Source organism: Alligator mississippiensis, chromosome 8 (assembly GCF_030867095.1).
Source record: "Alligator mississippiensis isolate rAllMis1 chromosome 8, rAllMis1, whole genome shotgun sequence".
NCBI classification, from domain to species: Eukaryota; Metazoa; Chordata; order Crocodylia; family Alligatoridae; genus Alligator; species Alligator mississippiensis.
The window spans coordinates 45,306,974-45,333,625 of record NC_081831.1 but is presented as its reverse complement, the minus strand read 5'-3'; the positions used below and the strand labels follow the sequence as shown (position 1 = coordinate 45,333,625).

General features: G+C 38.1%; 1 protein-coding gene across 1 annotated transcript in view; it reads left to right on the top strand.

Moving 5' to 3' along the window:
- DIAPH2 (diaphanous related formin 2) overlaps positions 1–26,652 on the top strand; it is an 840,428-nt gene that overhangs the window by 654,726 nt on the left and 159,050 nt on the right. The window contains exon 28 of the mRNA XM_059732728.1: positions 18,051–18,146. Coding sequence (XP_059588711.1) covers positions 18,051–18,146 — 96 coding nt within the window. The remainder of the gene's footprint in view (positions 1–18,050; positions 18,147–26,652) is intronic.

Here is a 26,652-nt window from a genome sequence, read left to right as displayed (position 1 = left end):
TTTGTTCCCTACTATATTAAATGATTATTTTATATCACTGGATAAATAATGATTGGGAGTTTGTTACACCTCACTTTGCTTGGCCAGCTATGTATATTACCTAGCATCTCAGTGTGACAGACTGTTTTGACTCTCCATACGCATCAGGAAAGTTAGCCCTACCAGAAAGGAAAAAAAAACTAAGTTAAATTTATGTTCCTGTGACAGTAATCATGATTTATTAAAACTTAGAATCAGACTTGATCTTAATGTTCAAAGCCTTTCCTAAAACTTTAACATTACTAATGGCTTTCATTTACACAGGAGCTTAAAGGGTGCTTGAAATATTGTAGGGGACAAGAGGGGAACAAAGTATAATGTGTGGAATTAAAATGTTATAAGATTGAGTGGTAAGTACAGGCTAGGGATGTGAAGCATCCGGAAATGGGTCAAAGGTTAGAAGCACAAGTTCTTCAGTAAAAGGTGGACCCCCCAGTGAAAATCAGTTTTTGATAAAATAGCAAGATAAAAAACAGCAAGGTTTGAAAGAAATGTGAATATATAGAATGGAAGTGGAGTGGACAATAAATTGGATAAATTAAAAATACATTTTAGAAGGCTCTAACTAAATCTCTTTAAGTTTTAAGTGGGAAAACCATGTATTTTCTTATATTAAAATGTCTGTCTTTGTAGCCAAGCCTTCAGAAATCACAGAAGTATAATGGTTGCAATTATTTCCCACAACACAAACAGTTATTACATGCCTTTGTTTACTGATGCAAGGGCTCATCTGATTTCTGTCTACTACTCATTTAATTGCAGTATCTCACCAGGGTATTGCACATAATACTTCCTTTAAATTTAGTGTTAAATGATATAGTTTATTATAGGATATAATGGTATGGTATCATGAAAGGAAACTGAAGAGTTATCCTAGGGGTAATAAGAAAAATCTTACAGTTGGGAGCTTTTTTCCATAAGGAAAATAAAATGTTAAGAAAGAAGTATGCACTGCTTGCGAAAGAAAGAAGGTTAAACAGTTGTGAACTGAGTGATCCTAACTTCCAAAATAATAGTATACATAATTTCCCTGCCCTGTCATTTCACTTTGATAAATTATTTTTATCCAAATTGTTGTATAGTGTCAATCTTGAATAGGACAACTGAGCTCCACCCCAGAGATGGCCATATTTCAGTGTAATTACCAGATAAAACATCCTATACTTGATTATATAAATTTTTAAGTGTCGTATAAGTGTTTGTACAATTGTATAACTGTTTATATAAATAGTAATGGTAAAAATAATTTCTGAATTTATAATATATTAAATCAGCAAACAGTTTCTTTAACTGAATATTTAGCCAGAAATCAAAGGACAAGATGGAGAAGTGTACATAAAAGGATTTATAAAATGGAATTATATGTCTGAAATGGGAAGGGCCTAGGATACTTTTTAAACTCTGAATGAGTGGAGGATTGTGGGTTTTGTAGCAGTTACATGTAGCTTCTCGCACATCTGAGAGACTTTCTCCCCAGATCGTCTCTCCCGAAGTATCTAGATAGAAGAATTGATCATAATAAAGTCTTTTGTCTGCTGTATGTATGCATTCAACATATCAGAAGAAAAATACTGCTGAAGTGCTTGAAAATCAGCTTAATTAGAAAAAAATTTAATGAAATCATGTTCATTCACTATCAGCATATACCATAATACACCTTCATTTTAATAATAATTCCATTAATGTTCAAAAATACTTAGCTTTCTAATATTCTTTTAGATATTGGCTTACTATTGCACCCCTGTGCATTGAGCCTTACTATTACAAGCTTTTCCACCCTCAAGGCAATTTAAAAGCACAATAATATGATGAGGCAGACCTTATGCACTTATCATAAGGAAAAGTTCTACAGTATTACATAGCTCTATTAGAAATCTGTCTGCTTCTTATTTCTGTCAAGTGCAGATATTTAATTACATGAACCGAACCTTTCTATCATTGGTGTCAGTGGAGCTTTGTTAACATCACATTCTAGTAATCAGTCAGCTTGAAATTGCAGGTCATTGGTAAGCTGTTAGGAAAAAATGTGATTTTAACAATATAACCCAAAACACAGCTTTAGTATTAGTTTATAGAAACATTGTTTTACATTTCATCTTTTTAACCTGAAGCTTAAAGTGCTATAGTTTTTGTATCCATGGTAGATAAATGTGAATTCTGTTTGAAGCAGAAAACTGAAATGTGTTTAAAAGAAATGACATGATGGGTTATAAAGAGTGCGTGGGTCATCTAAGCATTGTTAGTTTGCAAGTCAAAGGACCCAAATTTAAATACTACAGAAGCCATATTTAGCACGATCCATTCAGTATATAATTTAACCATTTTAACTTGGAAAGTCATGACATCAGCAATTCTTTAGAGTGCCAATGTAAGATAGGACTAAAAGTTAAAATAAAATATATCTGTATACAAGGAATACCACCATATTCAGATGACTTCATCAAAATTCTTTTTTTGCAGAAGTGTCAAATGAATAAAGTAGCAATGAATTCAGTTATATTCTCAGTCAAGTATATTTCCATTTAAGATCAGTGATTGTAACTTAACAATTTCATTACTATAAACTAAATGCATTCAACTAAATCAAGAGTTTTTAATTAACTAATCTGAGAAACATATGAAATGTGTACATTCCTAAGCTACTTTTGAATTGGTATGTAAAATGTAAGTCTGTTCAGCAGTAGGTTACTGTTGCAGCATCCATTTGTTAGTGGTCTGTCATAATTTCATGCTATATAGCTCTGACCTGTTTTGGTTAGGGCAATATCCCCTCATTTTATTTACATTAATTAACTCAAGGTGCTTATCTCTCTCATCGATATATTTCTTATGGCAAAAACTAATCAGTCACAAAAATTAAATTTCGTAACAAATGAGGAAGTAATCTTTTTCACAAAACTAAATTCTAGTAACAGTAAAGTCCAGTAACATTTGTTTTGGGAAAGGGAAAAATAGATATATTTTGAAATCAGAATTGACTCCATATAGTTTTTTAAAAAATCAAAACATTTCATTTCAGAATGTCAAAAGTTTTAAGTGCCAGTGACATCAGCAATGAGGGCAGGTAAGCCACAGGTTTTATCAGTTGTCCTATTTTATTTTTCTAGAACAAAGAAACCTGTGATTCTCCCTCAGCTTTGACTTAAATTCAGGAATTGTTTTTGGTTACCCTGCAATCCATTCTTGGTAGACTGTTCTTCCAGAATTTTCACCCTGTTCTGCACTGCACCCACAATATAATAAACTGATTATTTCAAACATATATAACCTTTTAAAGAAACCAAGAAATTTTTTTTTCAACAATTAATTACAAGAGTTATGAAAAAGTCATTTTTAGTTGGAAAGTAAATAGTAAGGAAATTTTTATTAAAACTTCTACACAGGTTTACCCCCACACAGATTATCTCACCGAGGCCCTAATAGTAGATTCAGATTCTTTCAAGCTAATGAAATGTCATTTAAAGCCAGTCTTGGGTCCCTCAGTAAATAATGTGTTATCTATATATAAGTCCCCTTTTAAGAGTAGACAGTGGCCATGTACAAGCACCCATTTCTAGCAGTGGAAAAGTTCACTGATAGTAATGATCCAGGAGAAAGCATAGCACAAGCATTCAGTCTGCAACCTTGCTCTCCCTCCCCTGTTCCTTGAGCTTTCCCAGGACTAGGGGGATCTTAGTCCAGGGAAAGCATGGGCTGCTCCAGTCCCTCCTGTTCACAGGGACTCTGGTATGAAAAGCAGGCAGGAGACCTGTGGCACTGCCCCCTTGATTTGCCTTCATGTCCAGAAGTAGAGGGAGGGGGGTGGGGAGCAGCAGAGCAAAGCCTCCTGCCTGCTTTTCACATTGGGGACTCCAGTGTGTGAGGAGCTGGCATGGATCAGCTGACAGCTGCTCCTCCCGCTCCCCTCTTGCTTTATGGAAGGGTTGGGAGCAGGGGCCCCCAGACCGTCTCAGCTAGGGACAGACATTACACATAAACCGGCTTAAGTGATCAGAAACTGGTTTAAACCCATAACAGAATAGACATTCAGTGCACATAAACCAGTTTGAAAGTAGCTGAAACTGGTTTAAGATAAATCTGGTTGAATGACTTGACTCATTTGGGTCAAACCGGTTTCTGAAACTTGTGTCCCAGACCACTTCCTGGTTTAAGTTAAATCAGTTCCCCAGCATCCCAGATGCTTTGCAGCCCTTGGCAGGGCGGTGCTGTCTGCTCCAGAGAGCTAAGCTGGCCCCTCCGCTCTGCTCCCTAGCCTGAGCAGGGGCAGGGTGTGGCCAGAGGCATGGTCCGCTGAGGCAAAGGGCAGTTTGAATTGCATTTTTTAAATTAATTTCCTAGAAACATTCTCTGTTCCTTTTTAACAACCATTGAATTAAGTCTTTATAATAATTCAAAACTTTGCATAGTGTTAATATTATATGGGTGTGTGAAGTGGGCCGTATTCAATTCAGATTTGGCCTGATTCAGAGGACAATGATTTGATTCATTGATTGGGATCACTGTCCTGATTCAATTTGGCCAAATCCAAATCTGAAGATTCAATGCTGATTCAGAGAATCAGTGATTCGGCCATTGACACAGCTTTAAATGTTTTTTCTACATACTCGAGGTACCAGGTGCGGCTTGTGAATGCTGAGATGGTGGGGCTAATGGAGCATCCCACAGGAGCATGGTGGGGCCCCCATGTGCTCGGCGGTGGACTCTGCCACACTCTCCCAGCTTGGTGATTAGCCGTGGGGGGACCCTGGGTACCCCTCCATACCCAGGTGGCGCCAGTCACTGAGCCAGGGCAAGGAGAAGGTCCCCAGCATGCTCCACAGCAGACCTGGAAGTGGACCAAAAGTGCTTCTGCTCCACTTCCAGGTCCACTGCCGAGCATGCTGGGGACCCTCCCCCACACTCTCATGGGACGCTTCATCCTCCCCACCATCTCAGTGCTCACGAGTCACCTGGTACCTTGAGATATGCAGAAAAAACATTTAAAGTTGTGTGTATGTACGAATCATCAAATCTCTCCAAATTGATTCGGAGGTTCCAATTCAATTCGGAGAGATTAAAGGGTCTCCTGATTCAATTTGGATTTGGAGATTCAGCCACTGAATCGGGCTGAATCTCTGCCGAATCAAACTAGTGACCAAAGCTTCACACAGCCCTAGTTAATTAACACAGTAGTTGCGGTTATGAGAAAAGGGTAACCACAGTTTTGCTCCCACTGTGAAGGTAAGCTGCTATTTTACAAAGACATTGGGGGCAACTTTAGCAAACTCTAAAAATTCTTGAAACTGCCTTTCCTAAGATCTTAAACACAAAGGATAAATCATTGTAGAACAGCTTATATTTGGAGTTGCTCTGGGATTAGAAAATTGTGGTTCATTGGTACAGAGCAGGGATGTCAAATTGGCTTGGCCTTCCTGGACCAGATTGAGAATGTGGGGAGCTCACAGACTGGATCCAGACACATCTGCAGCAGCGGATCAAACAGCAACAGGGAGCCATGTGGGTTAACGCAGCTGTTATGTCCCACTGCCACCAACATGCATCTTGCCCCCAAATTTCAGGCCTCTTCAGGAGTCACATGTGCTACATCATTTACACCTCTGGTACAGAGGAAAAGCCTCTTTGTAACTGAAGTTTAACCTTTATTAAAGTAACTTAATCAATATCTAAATGTATATTTCTCTGCATACAATACCTACTGTAGTACCTTCTCTTCTGTAACTTTTGAAGTTGCATAGCCCTTTCTTTCCCATGTAGAGGCAATGTGGTCCTTTTCTGTTACTAAGTAGTCTACATTAATGCTTATTTTTCTGAGCTTCACAAAAGACACCGTTGCAAGGGGCATAAGTCCATTCAGAATGAAGCCCCAGGGATAATGCAGCTATATTTCAATTAAATACATTCCTGCTATAGTAGACCTTGACCAGTGTGACGTTTTCTGAAAATGAAAAAATGTATGTGACTCTAAAAAATGTTTTCAGTAGCTTGCCAATAGAACAAAGCATATCTTTCTTATTCGATTAACTTTGCATAAGCCTGAGATCAGCTTATCATAAACAATGAGCTTAATTGGTATGTAAGCAAGGGTATGCCTTGTTTTGCAAACTGATGTGAGGTATAGGTTCACTTATCATTCACACAGTTCTAACTTGCTCTCCTTTAATTAAAAAGTTAATATTATTCACAAAATTTTATTCCAGCAGAAAATGCTGGGAAAAGTGGTTCTCAAGGATATTTACTCTGCATACAAAATTAATTTAGCAAGCACAAATTACAAATAATGGGCTACAATGAGTGGAAAAATGTGCTACAAAAGAGTAAAATGTCTGAGAAAACACTGAAAATGGACCATTGTAAAGTAGTAGGTTGCATGCATTTTTTTTCTGGATGCAACCTACTCATATTAATTATACAGTTACTGTTTCTCCTTTAGCCATTTTTGGAAGTGAATGGCCATAGGTATGTGCATGCCAAGACAGTGATTATGCAGAAGTAAAATGTTGGAATTGTTTTGACCCTTCCACTATTGAAATGCAACTGTTGTTTGAATGTAAACATTTAACAGGCCACAGCAATTTAGGACAAGACTAGATGTGAAGGGGGAAAAGAATAGCACTTTGGAAATAGGTTGCAAGTGAACCTTGCCAAAATGTAGCTATCCAAATTATCCAATTTCATCAGGTGTAAGTAAAATTCCTAGTTCTTAGAAGAAAAGCTTTGCCAAGCTCCTGGAAAACTTCTTACTTTTTGTTTGTCTTAAGTTTATGTAATGTGTAAATTTATGAGGTGTTTTGCAAATATGCAAGGACATATTACGATATGTCTTTACAAAAAAATTATATACTCTTGTAGCATTTCCTTTGTAGGTTTAATGTAGGCAGTCTGGACTGTAACAGAACTAAAGATGAAGCAACATGGTTACTGGACTATGGACCCAAGGCCCCTAGAAGACTTTAGAAGCCAGGGGAGGTAAGGGAGGGGGACAGGAGGGGTTAGCCCATGTTGAAGACTTCATAGCTTCTGTATTTACAGCTCCTGTTATCTGTGCTCTTATTAAATGAATTCTAAAATATAATAAGGGTCTTCAAGAATATCTTGCTGTCCTTGTAGGCTGTTTGACCAGATACCCATATACATTTTTCCTCCATTCTATTCTATGTTACATTTCTGGTCCCTGCATCAATAGTCAAGCAAAAACTACAGCTGCAGCACTACCTGAAGTCCTAAGGCTTTCGTAACTTTTCTTATGAGGCACTGAGAAATCTGCCAAACGTTATCTGAGCTTATCTGCTTGATGGATGATGTTATACTAAAGCTAGAATGGAAAACTGTTGCAGTGATCACAGGAATAGGGTGGAATATACATAGGAGAAATCATTGACAAATTATAACGAGGAAGCATATTATATTAATTGAATTATCTTGTTTTTTGGTATCCTTTTATTTATACTTTGCAGTCCTGTATAAGTAATCATTAAGGCTTTGCTCCTTTTCCTCTACATTCAGATGTGGACAGAATTAGGTGCTTTTTTTTTCTATGCATCATACCTACAGTTTCCAGTGAACAGAATAACATTTGAAGTTATGATATGCTTTCTTTGTTTTCTTCTATTCAATTTCATTTGATGTCATTGTGAACAAATTCTCCAGCTTTTCTTTTATCATAGTAGCTTATTTATCTGTATTACTTGTCCTGTTTGTGCTGCAAGAGCTTGAACAGGTATCAAAGACTTTTTTTATGTTTAGTGGATGGCTGCATATCTAGCTTACCACATAGTAAGTTGCTTTTTCACATTGTGGATTGTTTTTTATGAAGACAGTGATTAAAAAAAACAAAAACAAAACCAATTCTGTCTAACTTTAAGCTGCACATGAGATGTATGGTCCTTTTATGATGTATTTTTGCATATAGAGAGGTTTGGCCTATATTTTAGGAAAACATGCACTTTTATCATATTTTGTATCTTTTTGAGGCAAGGTTTTAAATGGTAACACTGTTGCCATTAGATTTGATTTAATTGTACTAGTAGAACTTAAAGATCTATTTCCTAAAATGTCAGCATGTTGTGGGCACAGAAATTGAAAACTCCTAGGCTACGAAGAGACATTACACCTTAACCAGTTCAAGCGATCAGAGCTTGGTTTAAACCTGTAACAGAACATAAGTTCGGTGCACATAAACCAGTTTCAAAATGGTGGAAACTCATGTGAGATAAATCTGGGTGAATGTAGTATCAGACTTAACTGATTTGGGTCAAACGAGTTTATGCAATGTCTGTCCCAGACCCCTTCCTGGTTTAAATTAAACCAGAGTCCCCCAGCATCCCAGGTGCTTTGCAGGCCTGGGCTAGGCTGTCTGCTCCAGAAAGCAGAACTGACCCTGCCCCTCTGCTCCCTAGCCAGAGTTCTAGCAGTGACTGTAGGCACAGCAGGGTCTGCCTTGCTTCCCCCTGCCCCACCCCACCTCACTGCTCACTGTTCAGGCAGGGATTCTCCCCTCCCTCCCATTTCCCACAGCACAGACCCCAGCCCCATGGACCCTAGGCATGTGGTATGCTAGCTAATGCTGAGAGGTGTCTCTGTGTGTATCTCCAATTTCACTGGGACAGGCAGACAAAGCAGTGTCCACTTAAGGCTTTTTAAAGCTAATCAACAGGTCAGCTAGTAATGTCCCTCTGCTCCTTCCTTGGAAAAAGCTATATAAGAAGAGCTTGAACTAATGAGAGAAGCTTTTATTTTGTTCATGGCAGTGTTTACCAGCCCCCTGCCGGCTCCCTTGCCTATAAAGTTTGCAGATTGTATGAAGAAACATGGAGAGAGAGAGTGAAAAGTTCAGTAGCATCAACTGATGCATGCACTGCACACACCCCACCCTCACTTTGCTTTATAGTCCTAGCCAGGGGCTAGGGTCTGGCAACACTTTTGCCCCTTGAGCAGCAAGCAGGGAAAAGCCTGGGACATGCAGGCAGGGTAGAGGTCTACACCCTGCCCTAATCAGAGCATCCTGCCAGCATCTGGCCACACCAGCACCAGGCTCAGCACTATGGAAGGGACGGGAGGGCTGCTCTAGTGCCCCCCCCCCACAGTTTCTAGCCTGAGCCACTGCAGGCATGTGCCTGAATTTCCTCAGTCTGGAAAGAATGTCTGTGCAGTTGCAAACCGGTGCAACCTGGGCAAGTTAGACTGACATGCAAAGATTGAATCAATTCAGACTCAGGCTTTTTGAATGTTTGTCCTTAGCCCTATGCATTAAAAGTTAACACTGGCCAGTCATTGCCACACAGACAAACCTAAGCCCCATCCTAATTCAATGCTGATTCTCAACTTATATCTCCTTTTCATAATTTACTTGATTTATTTCCAAAACAGACTCCTAACATCTGTCTTCACCCAACATGTTCTCCTACCACTTCTGTCTTTTCAATGTAAGAACAATTTTAAAACCTCCATGGAAAAACTAAACATGGAACAGTTAACATTTGAAAGTGTTGTTTTAAGAGAAATAGAACATGGGTACTTGCTGTAAAAATTATTTTCCAGGCTCAGCTGCAGTGTTCACTGCTGCTCCTGCAGTACTAACTGCAAGAGGATTTTTAGAAAGAAAATATATTTTTTGGATTAAATGTTGATGTTTATATGAGGTCTAATTGATGATATTTGTCATGGAAGTGATAAAGGAAATACAATATTGATGCTGCAGGTGCTAAATCTTATCTAAGGAACATTTAGTACCCCCACTAAGTAAAGTAATAAAAATGTGTTATTCTTCATATCCATGTTCTTTTCCGCTTTTGATGAGACCCAGAAATTGTTTGATAAGTGTTTTCCATTGAAAACAGAGAGAATAGATTCATAAGTGTGTGAAGGATTGTAATTGCTCTGAGGCAAATGTACTAAATAAACATACTTTATCATCCTCAGATTCATCAGACTTGTGCTTTTTACCTTTACAGAACATTCATCTAGGTTAATTTAGCAGTATATGGACTATGCCAAAATACATTGTTTTTTCTAAGTTATAGACTCCTACATATACTTCAGACATAGCTGCAATATAATGCAAATGCTGGCAGTTTCAGTAAATGATTACTATGAAAAGTGAAGATACCTTAATCTCTTTGTTCTGTTCCTGAGGTGGATTAAGTGTCAGATTCATATAGTTATTCATGTAGGTTTAAAAATCTGATGTGCCTTATGCACATAACCTCTGATCTACAGTAACTATTTGTACTGTTCTTATCCAAATCCTGATAAGCTACCATCAGGCATGCAGCAATCCAGAGTGCCTTGCTTCTTGACATCTGATGTGTTGCAGGTATGGACTAGAAAATGTTGCATTAAGAAGATTACATTTAAAATTTGAAAAGTTAGATTGAGTTGTGTTCAGAGAGAGTTTCTATAGCAGTGACAGAAATTGTTTATGAAAATACTTTACACCTTTAATCCTTAGATTTTATTCTTGATTTTTCATTTTAAGAAAAAATGGTAAAGAAGTTATATATAAGAACACTGTTCACAGCTGATGGAAGTGGTATAAAAACATATCTAAATAAATGTTACTTTTTAATATAACTATATATTAAAACAAGGGCAGGAAATAAAGTGTTAATATTGTCATTCCATCTCAAGCCAACATTTGTCAGGAGCCAACTATGAGGAAGAACAACCTGAGTTTAGGATAGATTCTGTGCAATTAGAAGGCTATGGATCCAATCACTTACAAACAAATGTTTGGGTTTTTTTTTTCTTTTAATTTTTTTTTTTCAATATATGATTAGCTTCCCTCTCTAGAAGACCATTTCAAATCAGCTGTAAATAGCTAGTTAGTTGTATGAGAATTTAATGGATTCATTGTAATGTATGACTTAAGATAAATTGGAGGATTGGGCCAAAAGAAATCTCATGAGGTTTAACAAGGACAAGTGGAAAATCCTGCCCTTGGGACGGAACAATCCCATGCACCAGTACAGTCTGGGGGCTGACCAGTTGGGCAGCAGCAGAAAAGGAGGGTTACAGTGGACAAGAAGCTGAAAATGAGCCACCAGTGTGCCCTTGTTGCCAGGAAAGCTAACAGGATACTGGCCTGCATCGGTAGGAGCATTGACAGCAGGTCAAGGGAAGTGATTATTCTCTTCTATTCAGCACTGGTGAGGCCACATCTGGATTACTGTGTTCAGTTTTGGGGCCCCCCACTACAGAAAGGATGTGGACCAATTGGAGAGAGTCCAGCGGAGGGCAACAAAAATGGTGAGGGGGTTGGGGAACATGACATATGAAGAGAGGCTGCGGGAACTGGGCTCATTTAGTCTGGAGAAAGAAGACTGCGGGTGATTTAATAGCAGCCTTAAAGTACGTGAAGGGGGGTTCCAAAGAGGATGGAGCTGGACTGTTCTCAGTGGTAGCAGATGACAGAACAAGGAGCAATGATCTCAAGTTGCAGCAAGAGATGTTTACATTAGATATTAGGAAGAATTTTCTCACTAGGAGGGTAGTAAAATACTGGAACAGGTTACCCAGAGAGAGAGGTGGTGGAATCTCCATCTTTGGAGGCTTTTAAGACCTAGCTAAACAAAGCTTTTTGCTGGAATGATATAGTTGGGGATGGTCCTGCTTTGAGCCAGGGGGTTGGACTAGATGAACTTCTGAGATTCCTTCCAAACCTAACTATGATTACCCTTTCTATGATTCAGTTGAGGTACATGAAAAAAATGCAAGATCATTCTACATGTTTCTCAGATTGAGAAACTATGATACTGGATTTGATAAAACAGTTATTTGCTATGTTAAACAATATTTTTTTATTCTGATAAATTTACAAGTTTGCATCAGTAGAAAAAACCATTTAATGAATTTAATCAGTGGAAAGCCTCAGATAGCCTCTTTGTTATATGCACAGAAATCAGATAAATGCATAACCTTCCTCCTATAATTTATACAAGGGAAGGTCCAAAATACAAACAGTCAAAAAGCCTGAGGCTGAATCTATTCAGTCTTTGCAGGTTAGTCTAACCTGCAGAGATTAAACTGAGAAATAACTGGATACACATTTACTTCTTATTCAGAAAATGCAGCCATATGCCTGCAGCAGCTCAGGCCAGAAGCCAGAGGGCACTAGAGCACAGAGCTCTTGCGCACAGCCAGCCTGGGCTGTGTTTGCTTCCTGTTCCTGCTGCCCCTTGAGGTCTCTGGGATGTGTAGTCCAGGCCCACAGCAGCAGAACTCTTCCTACTTCCAGGTACAGACAGGGACTGCTTCCAGGTGTCTCTGGGGTTTGTAGTTCACAGTCACAGCCGGCAGTAAGTTTGAGCGGGGGAAGGGGTGCTTAACCTTCCCAACCCCACCCCCCATCCAGCCCCAGACCCCAGCCAGGGTTTGCCTGGGAGAGGGTGGGGGGACAGTCCCTTCCCTCCTTTCTCCCTTCTTCCCCCCCACCAACCCTTCTCTGCTGGAGCAGACAGCACAGTCCTGCCCAAGGTTGGAAAGCATGCTGGGATTCTGGGTAATTTAACTTGAACCAGGAAGGGGTCTGGAACAGAAGTTTCATAAACCAGTTTGGTCCAAATCAATTAAGTCTGATACTACATTCAGCCAGGTTTATCTTAGACCAGTTTCAGCCATTTTGAAAGCAGTTTGTATACTGAACTTATGTTCTGTTACAGGTTTAAACTAGTTTCTGATGACTTAAACCAGTTTATGTGTAATTTCTGTCCTTAGCCAAGGTATACCTGCTCCAAAATGGAGCTAGCACTAACACCAATCAACATTTGAGTAGCTCAAAGTACAGTGTGTAACAAGGCCCTTACTATCAGCACATGGAAATCAGTGGAACAACCTGCCTGAGTCTTATTGTATATCTTTGACAGGCTATGTCATGATTTCTTTTTTAAGCTTTCCTTACAAAGAAACTGCATCTTTCTCTGAAGGTGTGATTTATAGTTCCATTGACTTTATCAGAAAACTTTTTAAACAGCAATATTCTTCATTTCACAAAAAAATCATGATGTGATGACTCAGCTCAGGTATTTGACTCTTGGACTATATGATATGAGTCTATGAAAATTCCAGGTATCTGGTCTGCCCTCTGCTAATATGAGGTAATAGTTTGGGATTTCAGAAGTTATTCTGGTACAATCGTAAGTAAAATTTCTGATCTGTTAACTAAGTGATCAGGAGCTAAGTTATTATGTAATATATTCCCTGAATAACCTCTTTTTGTCAATATATGACTTAAACATATGCATTTGGTTACTTTTAAGTTTATATTATTGTAATTCTCCTCTAAGTACAACATTGATGTGTGCAGTCAGAAACCACAGGATAGCATATTCCATCATCTACATGAGATGCTAGGGCACAGTAACCAGAGTTACTGTACAATAGTGCCAACAAATGTTTAAGTGATGCTACTGTGTGGTAGCCTAATAATACTGTGCAGTAGTGTATTAGCACTGTCAGTGCTGTGGCGTGCTACTTCGCAGTATATTATTTGTTTGCTGCGTAGTCAGTGTCTCATGAAGGTGTGCCCTGTGTCATACAAATTGTAGTGATATCAGTAAACTAGCAGAAATGGGGTGTGTTGGACATGTGCTGTACTGGAATGCAGAGTACAACAACAACTTTAGAAGCTAAGCTCTGTTTCCTTGATTAAATGTACCAACCAGAGCTATTGGATTTTATTATGTAGTTGCTATATTGTCTGAATACAATTAAATGCCAGTTACTAATATGTATACTGGCAGCTTCAGTTACTGGACAGCATCTGTTCAAGAGAAACTTTTATTTGTTTTGATATTGAATGTCACTTCCATTCAACAGTAAGTGCTATCTGAATTATAAAGTCCATAATTAGTCTCTTAAAACAGACACTGTTTACAAAGTACATCTGTACTACATTAAAGTGTAAACTTAGAAAAGTAGCTTGCTGCCAAAACTGTTTATATTTACTATAAACAAATCTATGATTAAAATATCAGAAATTACTGATGGCCTATTGGACACATTGGTCAGAAAAATATTGAAAAGCTTGTTGAAAATATTATGCAAAAACATCAGTGTCTTTAGCTTCTCCTTCAGTTTTGATGACCAGTTGCAAAAAGTCACCTTGACTCCAAATGAAATCACACAGACTACAGATGACACCAGTTATTCTAATTTGTGAATTATTTACCATAATGTTACATGTATTTGTTCTCATATTATACTACCTGCAGGCACTTATTCTTAATAAGCCAACAATGCTAAAATAAAATCAGTAATTAAAAAGACATCTTCTATTGTAAGTCTTTAAAAAAAAACTGCACCCATATTTTGAAAGACAACATATTTATAAAACTTTGGCTAAAAAATTAATATAAACACTGGTCCAAGTGAAAGTGAGCCAAAACCCCTACTCTGAACAGTTCCAGAAATTAATAAGTTCTGGTAGGTAACCAAACTTTACAAAGATGGGATCCTTTGCTAGTTAACTGTAGCTGTAAAGACTAATATTTGCTTAATGGTCTTGTCCTTGACATTTATGGAATTAGGTATGCTGTTAAGATAAAGTTGCACTTTTATGAACCTTTAAATTGCTATTTACAATTAGAATGGGTCAGATCACACTCCAAGCCACCAAGCAGGACCCAGGTTATTCCAGGCATCAAGTATTAGTCACAAAACTAATCCTAGAGTTGGCATTCTAGATGTACCACCATCACAATTGTGGATATGGCCCTGCAATCAAATTCCCCGTATCACGGTTAGGTATGACAGACTATGACTTCATTGTAATGTTTCTGGCTTAAAACTGTTTGTGCTGAAATAATGTTGCATGCCTTAGTTTTATAGCATACTTATATGGGAGGAGGGAAACAGACAGTGAATCCTGAGTTACCAGAAAAGCCAGCCATCAAAGGATTTAAGAGAACAGGGTGGGCTTGGAGATGACATCTAGGAGGTATCCAGAAAAGTGAGGAATATCAGCACCACAAGCATTCCCCTAGAGCATGGCAATCTGAAGCAAGAGAGCGTTCAGGCTACTTTGGGATGCTTGGACCATGCTGATTGAAGAGAGAACAGCTGATCTTATCTTGGAGTGCTCAGGACTACTGAACCCTTTGGAGGGAGCAGGGTCTTCTTGCTCTGTGGCCTTTCCCTTCCCCCACCTCCCCCACAACTAAATGCCTTTCTTTGAAGAGGATCTGTTTTGCTGCTTGGAATTTGGGGGTGTACTCCTTACCCCTTTGAAGCATCCCTCCTTTGGTGGAGGTCTCAGTTGGAAGCAACTCCCTGAGGCACCGCCACAAATAGCCAGGAAAGGTCATGGACCAAAAGGCTGCAGTCTCAGAGTTGAAAGGAGTCGGGGGTCTCCCCATCTCACAGCTTCTCTAGAAGGTACTCCTGGGCTGGATTTCAGGGGTTATAGAAGTCCCAAGCAAGCACTTTCCCAAGGCTATCTGTGACATTAGCTAATAGCAAAATGGTTCCTCAATTGTGTAAATTAATAGAAATATGGACCACTACCCTGCTAATTGTGCCACGCTCCTATGCTACTCCAACAGTTACACTTTGGATGCCCCTTGAAAACTATTCCCTGTGTTGCTGAAGTAAAAAAAAAAAAAAAAATGAAAGCTTGCAATACATACCTAGTTTCCTACCCCAAAGGGTAATTGCCTAAAGCTTTCAGCATTCCAGCAAATTCAATAGCAAATTAAAGCAGCCAAAACCAGGGGAAGGAGGATAGACTTTAGGAAACTCCTTGTTAGAGAAAAACCTATGGCTAGGTACAGATATTCAAAAACTACAAGGTAGAATCAAACTAAGTTATATAGTTTTCTGTAAGTGGTGTAGCTTAGATTGGTAGCTAACAGAACACATGTTCCCCCTTTGGTGGAGGGAGCAAATCTTAGGCCGGGTACTGCCATTTTTAAAACAATCTGTGTGTGTTGAACTTTTCTTCAGTTAGAGGTAAAGACTGGTTTCCACTTACTTATACCAGTAAAAGTGTAATGTCTTTACTTGGCCTATGTGTTCTTGCCTCTCATGTTAAAACATGGTAGTTTGGTAGCAACTCACTGCCACTTTAATCGTTGTCTAGGTTTATACAGTCATTTACTTTGATAGTCTATAAATTCTATTATATTTACCAACTGAACTAACTAGCAGGTAGGATGGCCATCCACTGAAAAGAGGTTGGAATTTGCATAAATGTTTCTTAGACATGGAAGGAATTTGTAGGTTATTTGTTGTTTATTTAAAACCAACAAAAATACAACCTATTTACTTAGGGAGTGGGGTTTCAGGTTTTTTGGGGAGAGGATTTTGGGGTGGGGTTTTTTGTTTTTTGCAGAATGTACTTTGAAAATCAGCATGTTAATTTTTTTTTTACATTGGGTCCATTATAGAACAACTAACTTTTCACATCACATTGTCATATGTGGTCTTTGACAATTCTGTTTGTATATTTTTATTTGCATATTTTCATAAGTATTTGAGGCAAAATGTGTACTGTAAGAATTTGTTCATTTTGTATTTTATCTTAAATGCTTAACTTTGCAAATGTATTAAGAGGAAGAAAACCAGATAATGGGAATCATGTAAATGAAACCGGAACTCTCACTGATAATTTGGATCAGATTTTGACCTCACTCCCTCCAATATGAACCCCAACAAAATCCATTTTTTTTGCAGGAAATAAAGATTTTAAAGCATTTTAAATTAAATCAGAATCCAGTTCTGTATTTTAAAGGTGCCTTGTGGTTGCTTTCCCTACTTCACTGTTTGCCACATTGTATTGCACATAACTTGTGTTTTGCTTACCTATCGAATACTAAACGCTTTAAGTTAAATTTATTTATAACTTAAATTTACAGGTTAACTTATGGTAATGTTTGTCATATAAGAATTATATTCAGTCTGAATATGGCCCAGTAATGTCAAATATAATAGAAACCAGGGTATATGTAATAGGAAGGAGCTCTAAACCATGTCAGGGACTGCACCACCTGAATGGTGTTTTAGCATTCCCATTTCTACATGTGTGTCAGTCAAGAAATATTTGGAGAAGTCTTTCAAAGTGATGTTTAGCTAAGATAGTCCTGGAAGTATGAGAGAAGCAAGGTTTTCTGGTGTCATGTGAAGAACGGTATTTTGAGCCCCAAAGCATGTGTAACAGCTCTCCAACTGTACAGTCGGCTTGACAAAAGATATCACCAAAAAATCCTTATCTCTTCTCTACCTGAGTCTTGTCAGTCTGAGATTTAGCTCTTTTCTTATATAAAAGAACAGAACAGGAGACACCGCTCATTGATATTTTTATAATTTATGGCAATCCTTGACTTGTCTTGCTTGCATTATTGCATACCACCATTAGCCCTTATTAACAAAACAAATTGAAACACAATGAAAGTTTAACACTCAAATGAATCCTAGAATAAAGAATGAAATAATTTCAACAATACCTTGGAACCAAGCAATTTAAGGCCTGAGGGCTTACATCCCTGAATATGAACAAATGGGAGCAAGACCCTTACAGAAATGGGACTCTCCTTACTAATGACTAATGAAATATGTCATGTCATTGTCCTTTGATGAATGCATTGTTATTCTAGGAGTTCCTTGTTTGAAAGACCAAGGAGAACAATGTTCAATTCATGAAAATAAATGTAAAAGTGGAAATATGAAGAACTAGAAAAAGTCAAGAACCATTTTAAAGTTTTATGGATTTTGAAGGTGAAAATTGATAATGGTTAATATTTAAAATGTTTATAATATTAATACAGTTGATATTATTCTGCTCCAACAAGTTTTCCCGTGCATATAAAACAGTGAGCTTGGCATCAATTTGGCTTAATAGAGCATCATAAACAAACTAGTTACTGGTATCTGCAAAACAGATAACATGCATTGTACTAAAATATATATGTCCATAATTTGGAGGCTTTATATAAATCTGACACCAGTTTTGCTCACCTATTTCTCCAGTAGCTTCACTTTAATTGCACTAAGATTAATTTTACTTTTCACCCTATTCACAGAGGGCGATGAGACGGGAGTGATGGATAATCTGCTCGAAGCCCTGCAGTCAGGAGCAGCTTTCAGGGATCGTAGGAAACGAACACCAAGATGTCAGGGTAAGACATTTTCTAGAAAACTTTTGGTTATGAATTACAAAGAAGAAATAATCTTGTGCTCAAAGCAAGGGAAAAAAGTATCTTGCAAAGGCTTTTAACAGCTTTCATTGAAAGTTGGTCTTTCAGTTCTAGTGTGAAATCTCAGCAGGTTATAGCTATGTGATCACAAGTTTTAACTTGGTAACTGTGTCTTCAGATAACTGTAGACTCTGGAAAAAAAAAAAAGAACAAGGCCACCTACTGTGTTTAATACAACAGTTGAAATTTTTTCTTTTTATGCACACTTGGTTTTTTTTTGTTTTATCTCTTATAATTATCAGTATAAATAATTTATTTGTTGTGATTTGCCCTGAAAATGTCACAGTACCTTCTCGTACGAGGGGACTGATACACGTGGCTGATTGTATTTCTCTGGTGTGACTTCATTTTGCACAAGTTGGGTTGAAAGCTATACTGTTTATGGAGAATAAATTACCCAAAGCTTCATGCTACTAAGTAACCAAGTGCACGCAATTTGTCAGATACATAAAATATTTAAATTGTTTTTTCTGCACAACTACCACTTATTAAAGCTCATGGCAGCATATATTAGATTTCATTGTTTTTCATTTTTAACGTATCTCATGGCAACAATGGTATTTTAATAAATCAAACTTGAAAACTACATATAAAATCAAACCATTGAGTCAGATCAATGCTTTGGATTTAAAAGAATGGTGCTGCTGGTGGAAGTTAACCTTGTAGCAAAGTTTATTAATCCATAAAAGTGCATGGTTTGCCAGCACCGTACCTAGACTCCTGGTGGCTCCAGGCAGACTTTTAGTATTGGGCCCCCCTTTGCCAGAGATAACGATAATAATTTTTAAATGACCATTTTGGGTCCCCGGGCAGCTGCCTAGTTTGCCCATGCCTGGGTTTGGTTCTCAATACTACAAGTTACATGTATGCAGGTGGCTTTTTATGTAACACAAGTTGATGTAATTTGTAATATAAAACTTTGGTCTGCAGGATGCTTAAATTCATTTTAGCTCAAAGGACTCTAGGCTCCTTGCCTATTTTTCTTCATATCTTATGCCTGTGTGCTCCATGTAGATTCATAGATGTTAAGGTCGGAAGAGAACTCAGTAGATCATTGAGTCCAACCCCCTGGCCCGGGCAGGAAAGAGTGCTGAGATCAGATCACCCAGCCAGGTGCTTATCTAGGCTCCTCTTAAAGACCCCCAAGGTAGGAGAGAGCATCAGCTCTCTTGGGAGATCGTTCCAGATTCTGGCAGCTCTTACTGTAAAGAAGTTCTTCCTGATGTCTAACCTGAATCTGGTCTCTGTCAGTTTGTGACTCTTGTTCCTAGTTATCCCAAGGGGTGCCCTGGTAAACAGAGCATGTCCTATTCCTTGCTGTCCCCCTCCCCTATGAATTTGTAAATGACCACAAGATCGCCTCTCAGCCCTTTCTGATGGGTGATATAAAACAAGACTTTACCTGTGAAGCTAAGAATGTTAATACTGTTCTGTATCCCATTCTACTTTGAACTATCAGAAAAAAACACATACTATTTTGATCTCAGCATCGATTCCATGTAGGAAAATGGCAAAGGCAAACTGTGCCACCTTTCCCCATCCTAAAAAAATCAAATTGATAGGACATAACTTTGACTTGCCACATTTACAATTTGTCCCATACTTAATCCTAAGGAAGAATAGTGAAATAATAATGCACACCCTTTCAGCTGAAGTGTCATTTCCAGTATTATTCTTCCATTCAGAAAATATTCCTGTTGCCAGACCCTTATTCAAAACAGTAATGAGTATACCAAAGAAAGTAATTTTATGTTATATTTTTTTGAAAATGAAAATGAAACAAAATATGTGGTGTTTTTATTTTTTACAAGTTTATTTTAATTCATAAGTCCCTTATGTCATAACTTTACAGAAAACTTTGTTAGAATAGTAAATCTGAGTATTGCCAACCATGTCTCTCTTAGTAACTGGCATTGCTTTCACCTGACTTCTCAACCTATAGAAAAAAGGCTGCATCAAGTGTCCTTTCCTTGATGTTACTTTATGGTTTGAAGTTGACTAGTAGCATGGTGGAAGAGTTGAGGGGTCGGAAAGGGGAGCTACAAGTGTATTCTTATCCAAAGCAAAGTGATTTCTTTCATCTTAATGACGTAGAGAAAAAAAATCAGTGTGAACGTAAATGTGTAGAGAGTTTTATTAATTCTGCCATTATTGGCAGTCGCTAGTTACAATAAATACATTAAAACCTTAGAGAGTATCAGTATAACCTTTTGAATAGCCAAATGCTCATTCATTTTGTCTTTTGCTAAATATTATGTATAATTTACTAGGTGGCAATTGAATTTTCAAAAGTGCATGCTCTAGATTCCAATGACATATTGTGAGACTGTACTGTTATTAAGCATTCTTGCTAACTGTCTTTTTGATATCACAGAACTTTCTCTAAAACGTTAATCTCAGATTAGATTTCATGATGTTTTGTGTGTATTTTTTTCTTAAGTTTGTTTGACCAGGTAATGTTATGGTACTGCTGGGTAATAGGTTATGTACACTCTGAATATGCTGGTCATATAGTGAAAAGAAATATTTAGGAAGAATGAAATATTTAATGTATGGCTTTACTTTTGAGTGTGTTCTGTCTATGAATATGAAACAATGTTTTCAAGAATAGGATAACTCAAACATACATTTGAAACAAAGAAGTATAAATTCTGCTAGTTATAAGCCTTATTTTGTCACAACTAAAGAGCAGTTTTAAAAACCTGTTTCCTTTTCTTGGTTAGGGATGTTGTTTGCTAGAAGTGGTCTGTCTAGACAAGCTGAGTTGTCTATCAAGACAGACAGAATATGATTCTTTGTGAGGAGTCTAAGCTGGATATTCCTAGAGCTAGAGCAAACCACAGGGCGAAGGTGGACATGTGTATAGTCTGGACTGTTGTTTTGGAGATATTTCTTTTTTAAGTTTAGTTACTATTCACCACACTCATTTCCCCAGATAGAAGAGAACTGTAAGATCAGACATAAGGCAGACCTAGTCAAGTAATTTGCTTTTATACATAGTGAACTGAAACCCTGGGACAGCCCTGAAAGTAGTAGAATTATACTATTTCACCCTGAAAGACAAGCAACAGCTAGAGGTCTGAAACTTAAGTTGGGTGGGCTTGGGAAGACCAAGAGAGGTGCACGTTTAATTTTGTAACACAGAAAATTTTCACAAATTTAGTTAATCTACTTACTTTCAATCAATCCTATTTTATCACGTTATAATGTATTGTTCCCTCTTTCTATGTCCTGCCTTTTTCCAGTGATTAAAATATGATTTATGCTTCCTGTGAGAAAGTAGGAAAGGAATTGAGTTACCCTACCCTATAGAGGTGTTTAAGTTAAATTGTGACTTGTGACATTATGAGAACACAAAGCTGTTTTCTTAAAAATGAAGAGTACCCCTTCAATGAGGAAGCGAGGAGATGTGTAGGAAGAGAGAGAGAGCCGATAGAGCTCTACAGAGAGATGGCAGCAGAATTTCACCCTATTCTGTTCCCTTCCCATACTTTCCTTAGTGTAGTTGCACGCCACCACCATAAACAGCATCTGTCTAACTGCTTGTCAATCAATATGTAGCTGTAGTGCAACTGCATTTAGCATTTTGTGGACCGTTAGATCCTATAGTTTAGGACGGATAGTGAAAACTGGAACAAAGACCCCCTCTACAAGTTACAGGTATTGTGCAATTAACTGGTCACCTTAAGACCAGCTACACATACAAAATAGCTATCACCCAGTTAAAGCTCCAATCAGCTATAAAATTAGACCTCAAAATGTGTACTAACTTTTAGCTGGTTGCTATCAAGCTTTAATTTGCATGTGTAGCAGCATCTACCTCGCAGCTGGGAGCCCTATCAACTGACAGGGCTCCCAGCCACAGGGATGAACCTCGCTCAGCATGAAAACCCTGACCCCTAGGGATCATAGCTGCTGTGATCCCCAATCCGGGGGGGGGGGGGGGGCGCAAGTGGGCAGGATGTGAAACCCCCAGCCCACACAAGGCTCTTGGTCCAGCTCCTCATCCACAGTGGGGACTGAGAGTCCTGCAACTGACAGGGCTTCTAGTTCTGCTACGTGCGAGGCTCATCCGGAGCCGAGACCTTCATCAGTTGTGAGGTTTTCAGTCCCGGCTACATGTAGGTGCAGCTGGGACTGGGAGCACCATCAACTGCAGGGTCTGTTGTCCCTGCCTGTGCATGGCCCCTGTGCCTGGGAACCCCCTCAGTAAAGGGGGCTCGAGGCAATGAGCGCCTGCTTCTTCAGTACAGAGGCAGCCCAGGATTGGGTTCCCCCTGCACCCAGCATTATAGCATGATTGGAACTAATGTGTGATTTCACAATCATGCCTCCTGCCATGCATGTATAGCATGGCAGAGGATGTGATTATATGGATCGTGCATTAGATCCAATCACGCCTTTACCTTCGTATGTAGAGGGTGCTAAGTACAAAGAAAGGAACCAAAAAAGTATTGATACATTTTATGAAATGGAAGAAACAAAGGAAGGAAATATATGTAATCTAAAACGATGTCTACACTGAATAAGTGAGTGTTAGGCAGAAGAAATACACAAGCTAAATCTAAACAAGCGCCCAGACAGCAAAAGCAGTACACTTGCCATAACATGGAGCTCTGCTTCTGCACATTTAGTCTCTTTGCCTGTCCTGGCTCTTTCCCTGCTGTTATTGTTTAAATTGACACCTATCATGAGAACTACATTGTCTTCTAGGGAAAGAGTGGGTAAATTAACCTAAATCATCACATTATCTACTTTAAGCCGATGTGGCAAATTAAAGAATAAATAGCAGATGGGAATGGTATATATAGCACAATTTATTTCCTCGCATAAGGTAATTACATTGGCCATTTAATATTTGATTTGAGGTATTTCTGAGGTACAGAAACATATGTCTAGTTTTTAGTGTGGACCTCTTGGAGCCTAGAACATTTGTCTCACTTTTCTTAAACTCACTCCAGACCAATTCTGTGATTTTCCTTTGACCTCAAAATCACTTCTTTATAGCAGCTTTCATTTCATAGTAGTCTATTAAGTACCCCGTGGATTTTATGTAAGAATAATCCCAGTCTGTTCAAGCATAGTATTATTCAGAGGTACACTAGAAATTTTGCACTCCTCCACACCCTTTTTAAATTATAATGTTTTGTTTTTGCACGGATAGTTGTTTAGTTTGACTCTTCTATCTTAAAATATGGTTCACTTACTTTACTTAATGAGTCTGCGTAAACTAATTACAATGATTTTTATTTAATAGAAGAGCAGTGCATTAAAAAGACATTTCATCACCTCCCTCCATCCGTCCCCCCTCCTAACCCCCACCCCCGCCATAAGAATAAGCTTCACAAGTATATAATCTGCAGTGTATTTGGATAATGTGTCCTAGTGATAGTTGTTTCTGATTATCCAGTTTCTTTATAATCTTACTCTTTGCACCAGACTGGTCAAGCAAATACATGTCCTTCATTGGGCCTGTGAAGTAGTGTTAATAGTTTTTTTATGTCAGTAGTCAAACCCATTGCGTATAGTTCTTGGTCTTGCTCATTTTACAACTGCTCTGAAAATGTCCTTCCTCTTTTTATTTTCCATTAACTTCTGGATCTCTTCAAAACTAATCTCAAACCTTATTTGCTTGATACTAATTTTTTTTTTAATTTCCTTTATTATTTTACTTGCTAAAGACAATCAGGTTCTCACTTTGGGCAGTTCTATGTAAGTGCCATGATTGACTGACTGATTAATCTGATCTAGGTATGCATTACAACAAGGTACTGTGATGCTGATGACATTCTTTGTCAACAAGGAGAAAACAAATTGAGTACAGACCATTTTATACCCTATTTATATGCAAAATTGTTCTAAGCAAGAGCTGATGTTGTTCTGTATAGAAATTTCAATCACTCTGCTTTTCTCTAGGTGTAATCAGCTCCAATGCATATTTCATAATGGAGATCTCAGCAGGACAGCAAGAAATAGGGTCAATTCCATTTGACTATTGTGAGAGCATGAATTCAGTATTCTGACTTTTAATATAGGAAATGGAGTAAAATTTAGCATAAGCAAAGACTATGGTGCAGGAGAACTCCGAGACGTTCCCATGACAAAAATTCAGATATTATTTGGCAATGGCTCCTATCCCTTATTTACAAACCTCCAGCTAAGCAACAAGTGACATAGATGCACAATATTTGTATGCAAATGAGAAGGATGATTCTTAGAACATCTGCTGATACTTAGGATCAATAAAGGACTCAACAGAGTTCCTCAATGCATGTTAATTTTTGTCTCTCAGTCAAGTAGGAGTTCAGCTTCATGAGGAAAAATTAGTTATGGTTTTTTATTTTCATTTTTATGTACATTGTTTGCATATCTAGGGAAAGTTGTAGGATATATCTATCCTGGAATATGTATTTTGCCTTATAAGGTAATTTATCATTCATGAGTGATGAAAAACTGAGTGGATATTTAAAACAAATATAACTTTTTTGGTTAAAATCAACTTTTCTGTAAAATTAAATCTTGCTTTTAAATCTGAGTGCTGTTGTGTCAGTTGACATCCCTAATGTTAACTAGTTGTCGTCTTACTGTTGTGCCAGCCCAAATGTAATTCCCTGAATTAAAGCAGAGAATTTTCAGCAGAAGTGAATACACTTGCCTTTTTAAATGAATCCAGTAGTCCCTAATAAGGCAAAACTGTTTTCCTAGTGAAATAAGGAAATAAAATCAAAATTTGAAAAGGCCATACTATATGCCTGTTTTTCCATTTGCTTATTAGAGCTTCAGTAATCTTCTCTTGTTGGTTTGATAATACCTAGCATGGTTGAGCCTTTGGCTGCTGCAGCAAACAATATCGTAATAGTAGCAAATTGCCTGTCAAGAATAAAGGATGAATTTCAAATAACAAAAGGAAACAGATAGATTTATTTTTTTATATTTTTTAAATAAATATAAATAATTACAAAACTTAAATAAAATAAGCTGAACATTTGAATATATGAATTCCTTCCTGCACTTACTCTTGTCCAGCGAGCTGGAGGTAAACCTACCCATGGTGCTGCCTGGCCGCTTCCTGCATGCCTCCTTGCTGGGCAAGGGCAAAAGCAGGAGAGCTCCGTGCCTTGCAACAGTCTCCTACGCCCCAGGGCTTCCTCTGCACTGCCCCTGGATGCCTTCTTCCCTGCTTGGGATGGGGCCACTGCTGCTCATCCACTGCCTTGCACCTCTGCCTGGCTCCTGCTTTTCCTCAGCTGGCCCCTCCCTCCGCCCTCCCCACCATGCTAGGCTCCTAGCACCCTCCTGGGAGGAGCTCAGTAGAAACAGCCCTGCCCCTGACTTTTTTCCCAATTCTGGAAGTTGGGATCATCCTGACATGGTCACTAAACAAATGCTAAAGTTTAGCAAAGACATTTCTCTGAAGACACAAATGTTCTTTCTCTTACAATTTTTAAGCTATCTTCACATTTAAAGAGTGTTGTGGACAGACAGACACAGACAGATGGACTAAGCCCATATATATATATATATATATATATATATATGTATATTTGATTTATATAGAGATTGTAACAGTTAACATTAACTTTCTCATGTTTGTTCAGTAATGACATCACAGTCTTGACCCAGCACCATCATGTTATGATGTAACATCATTGTCTAACTGTACTATCGAATCTCAAATATATTTTTGACAAATAACAGGTAAGAAATCATGGTCAAACTTGGACTGCACTTTAAAAAGCAAGCCATTAATACTAGGTGTACCACCAAATATTTACTCATTACCTAATTGAAGCAGATACTTAAGAGCAAGTATATTCTTTCACATACTTTGGAAGCTACTCTCTCTCTGATACCTATTGTTCATCTTACACCAGTGAAAGACACCTAAATGTATGACTCAGACTCACTTCCGTCCGGCATTTGATTTGATGGCTTTCATATCTTGCTAAAAGTATTAAAATGAGGGCTGTTGAGTGTTAAGTAGATTTTGTGGTAGAATATGGTAAGATTTTGATAGTTTTGGGTGTTTGACTTAGGCTTTCTAAAGAGTGCTCCCATAGTTCCAGTGAGAGAATGCTGGGGGGGGGGGGGAGCATGGAAAAATAATGTACTGTGGAAGAAAGATGGTAAATCTTTGGATTTCTGGGTTGTTTTGTTGTGTTTGGCTAGCATATAGTATACAGTAAATGATGAGTACTGTTTGTAGTCTCTCTGCACTAAGAAGGAATTTTTCATTTCATACATTATTCACATCTTGTTCCAGAAAGTCGAGAAGTGTGTGTGTGTGTGTGTGTGTGTATATATATATTGTTTGTTTTTAAAGTTAGACTTCTAGGACAAGATTTTCATCTTCATCTGGCCTTGGTAGCTGTCATCAAGCCTTAACTAAAAGTAAATGAGAGAGAGAATCTTTGTTACATTTCTTCCT